We start from the raw sequence: 3133 nt of genomic DNA on the forward strand, positions 1-3133 counted from the left end.
AATCTGCTTCTCCTCCTTCAGCCATTGAGTGTTAAAAACACAGCTAGGTAAAAAACAAAATGAATCGACACCAAGCAAATTGCTAAAAATGTCATAACTTCTCTTACATATGTTTCAAGCTGAACTCTTACCAAACACTAAGATCTGCTAGCTAGCTTTGTGTTTGACAAAAGTCATGCTGGCCCACTGACCAATCACAGCGTACGTTAATGCAGACGTACTTAGGAGGCTACCTGGGTAGCAGTGGAACGTCAAAGAATACGCCCAACATGTCAAACTAAAGATCTGATTGGTTGAAGACTATAACAATCAACAACATCGTCCCCATTCACTTAACCTGCAAAGGCTCTCGAGCGGGCCTCGGGCCTCTCTCCTTACATAGAGACATCGGGGCTGAATCTGATTGGATAAAAGCTCTCCTTAAAACAAGCTGTGCTGGAAGCAGAGCAACAGAGGAAGACAGGAGCTGTGCAATGAGAAAATAAGATAATGGGAAAAAAAATGATAAAATATGTAGTGCATTTGTGAAAAATGATTAAATGATAAAATAGCTCTAACTTTGTGATTGTGTTTAGGCCAGCAGAGAAGACTTAGCTGGCCCTGACGGCCCACCACTGCATTTTTGACACCACAAACAAAAAGCAGTCTTATCTCTCTGATGATCTCAGTATGATGTTGAGTAGACTCATGGTTTTGGTAAAAGGGGCAGAGGTTTGACAGGTAGTTTTGTAGATCGAGTCTGCCCCTTCACCCTGGCGCCCCAATCACTCTGTTGTTTCTATGAAGCGATAGCTCCTCTCAAGTTCAACACTGTTTATCATAAATACAGAAATGAGAGAAGCAATATCTCAATTGAACCTCAATCATACGTCTTACTGCTGGTACTATTGGTGTGTATATAGATTGTGACGTCTTCGGGCAGTAGCAGCCACACTGTCAAAATGTTCTAGTCCTGTATTATACTCCTGTTGACTTGGATCCAAGTTGATTGTTTCAGACTTGTGTTATCCAAACATTTCCAATAGATGGCATAATTTCCCAAATGTTTTTATCTAACGAAATATTCTGCATAACTCCACGATTGCGTCCACGATGGAGCACCATGTCAGCGATGGATGGCTTCATTTCCCCCGTAAAGGTTTTAATTCTACATTGTTGCCTTTACAGTATGTGGAGTTGTGTAACAATTCGTGGCACTGCCATAATTCGTCTGTGGGCAACCCCAAAATACTGATGCAGGAATAGTATTTCAATGTTTCAGTCGGCCGGAACTCATCAAAACTCAGGTTTAGACCGACAGGATTCTGGACATCTGGTCTCCGTCCTCAGAGGATCTTTGTCTCTTTCAGTCTGGTTGAACCATTGAACAGCATTTCTTTAGACGTGGACATTCGTCCTCTCACACATCTGAATATTTGATCTACATTGAGCTGTATAAATAAATATAAATACGTTTTATTATAGTCTCACCTTCAGGCTCCTCGTCAGCCTGGTCCATCTCGAGTTTAGTCAGTAAACTCACGAACCATTCAAAGGACTTCTGGTCTCTGTTGATCCAGATGAAGTCCACCTGCAAAGGTCCAGAACGGACTCATCAAACACATTGTTATCTATCCTCCAACCAAACCTCCAACCGATCCTCCCGTGTGGTGAGACTTACTTTGCGTAGCTTCATCTCGCTGTCTTTGATGTTTTCACACCAGGAGTAGTTACAGCTGGGACAGTTCTGCTTCCTCATGCGGTACCTGAGGAACACCAACACATCTCATTAAGGTTCAGGTCCGTCTCCTCATGTGGACCAGCTCAGACCCCCCCAGACTAGAGTCTGGTATCTCACCGGTACATGATGCTCTGCAGGATGGAGGCGAACGGTGTGATCCCGATACCGGCCCCAATCAGGACCGCATGCTCCGAGGCAAAGATCTGTCTGGTAGGGGTCCCATACGGTCCGTCTACGTAACACTGACACACACACGCACACGCGCACACGCACGCATGCACACACACACACACACACACACACACACACACACACACACACACACTCACACACACACACACACACACACACACACACACACACACAAAAACATCCAGGTATTTCATTACATTTACAGTATAAATACATATATGATATACATTATCACTACATTAATATATAATATATATATATAGTGTAGTGTCTATATTAATATAATGATCCTGACATTAATATTATATGTATATTAGTGCTGGGCAAGTTAACGAGTTATTATTGCGTTAACGCGTTAATTAATTAATGCCGCCAATTATGTTATTGCGCGTTAACGCATTATTATTTGTAAAGTGCGTTGCTCACTGGCAGCGGTGGAGGAAGTCTTCAGACTACGTTGATGCAGCGTGTGGGAGAAGTAGAGATAAACTAAAGCAACACAAGCTAACAGATGCTACAGAGAAGTGGAGACAAACTGCAGGTTAGTGTTGTGGAAGATGTCGGTCTGAGGAACGTTCTCAAGGTGCGTTCACGTCACATTTGGTGTGAACGCACCTTTAGGATCTCAACGAGTGACGTCACGTATGAGCCTCAAGACGCACCGTCACCAGAAGAAGACACGAGTTGTGTTAAAGGAGAGGACGACTAAAGCGACGGCGTTACAATGTGCAGCAGCTGCTGCTCTCACTGGAGACTACTGGACATCGCTGGGTCACCTTCATCACCTCTGAGTTACAGCATCGTAGTGATGAAGAGTAGAGCTGGGTCACCTTCATCACCTCTGAGTTCCAGCATCGTAGTGATGAAGAGTAGAGCTGCATCACATGCTCTGACTGTCATGAAGACACAACACACACATGTAGATGGAACGTGTGGAACATGTTGTTCCTGTTGCACAGCAGTGGAACGTTTCACACACAGTCACACACTGAGCACAGATAGTGAAGAGATAGAACTGCTGCTGTGTGAAGAGAACACTGCTGCTAACAACAACCTGATGTGTTTAAAGTGTTTACACACAATGTTATTCACCTTTAGTTCATAGAGCAGCACTTTCAAAATAAAAGTGCACAATACACTACTTTATAATTCATTATTGAACTCTGCCATAACAATGAGATTAATGACGATTAAACATTGTAATCGTTGCCCAGCACTAAT

At 43.3% G+C, this 3133-nt stretch overlaps 1 protein-coding gene across 1 annotated transcript; it reads right to left on the reverse strand.

Moving 5' to 3' along the window:
* Window positions 1-591: 591 nt before the first annotated feature.
* LOC116378793 (NADPH oxidase 5-like) lies at window positions 592-2718 on the reverse strand. Its single transcript, XM_031840704.1, has 4 exons — window positions 2698-2718; window positions 1838-1962; window positions 1661-1745; window positions 592-1570 (listed from the first exon to the last, which is right to left on the reverse strand). The coding sequence occupies exons 2-4, from the start codon at window positions 1843-1845 to the stop codon at window positions 1421-1423; spliced, it is 243 nt and encodes an 80-aa protein (XP_031696564.1). The 5' UTR covers window positions 1846-1962; window positions 2698-2718; the 3' UTR covers window positions 592-1420.
* Between the last annotated feature and the right edge of the window lie 415 nt (window positions 2719-3133).

Source organism: Anarrhichthys ocellatus, unplaced genomic scaffold (genome assembly GCF_004355925.1).
Source record: "Anarrhichthys ocellatus isolate YVR2014 unplaced genomic scaffold, GSC_Weel_1.0 scaffold3174, whole genome shotgun sequence".
NCBI lineage: Eukaryota > Metazoa > Chordata > Actinopteri > Perciformes > Anarhichadidae > Anarrhichthys > Anarrhichthys ocellatus.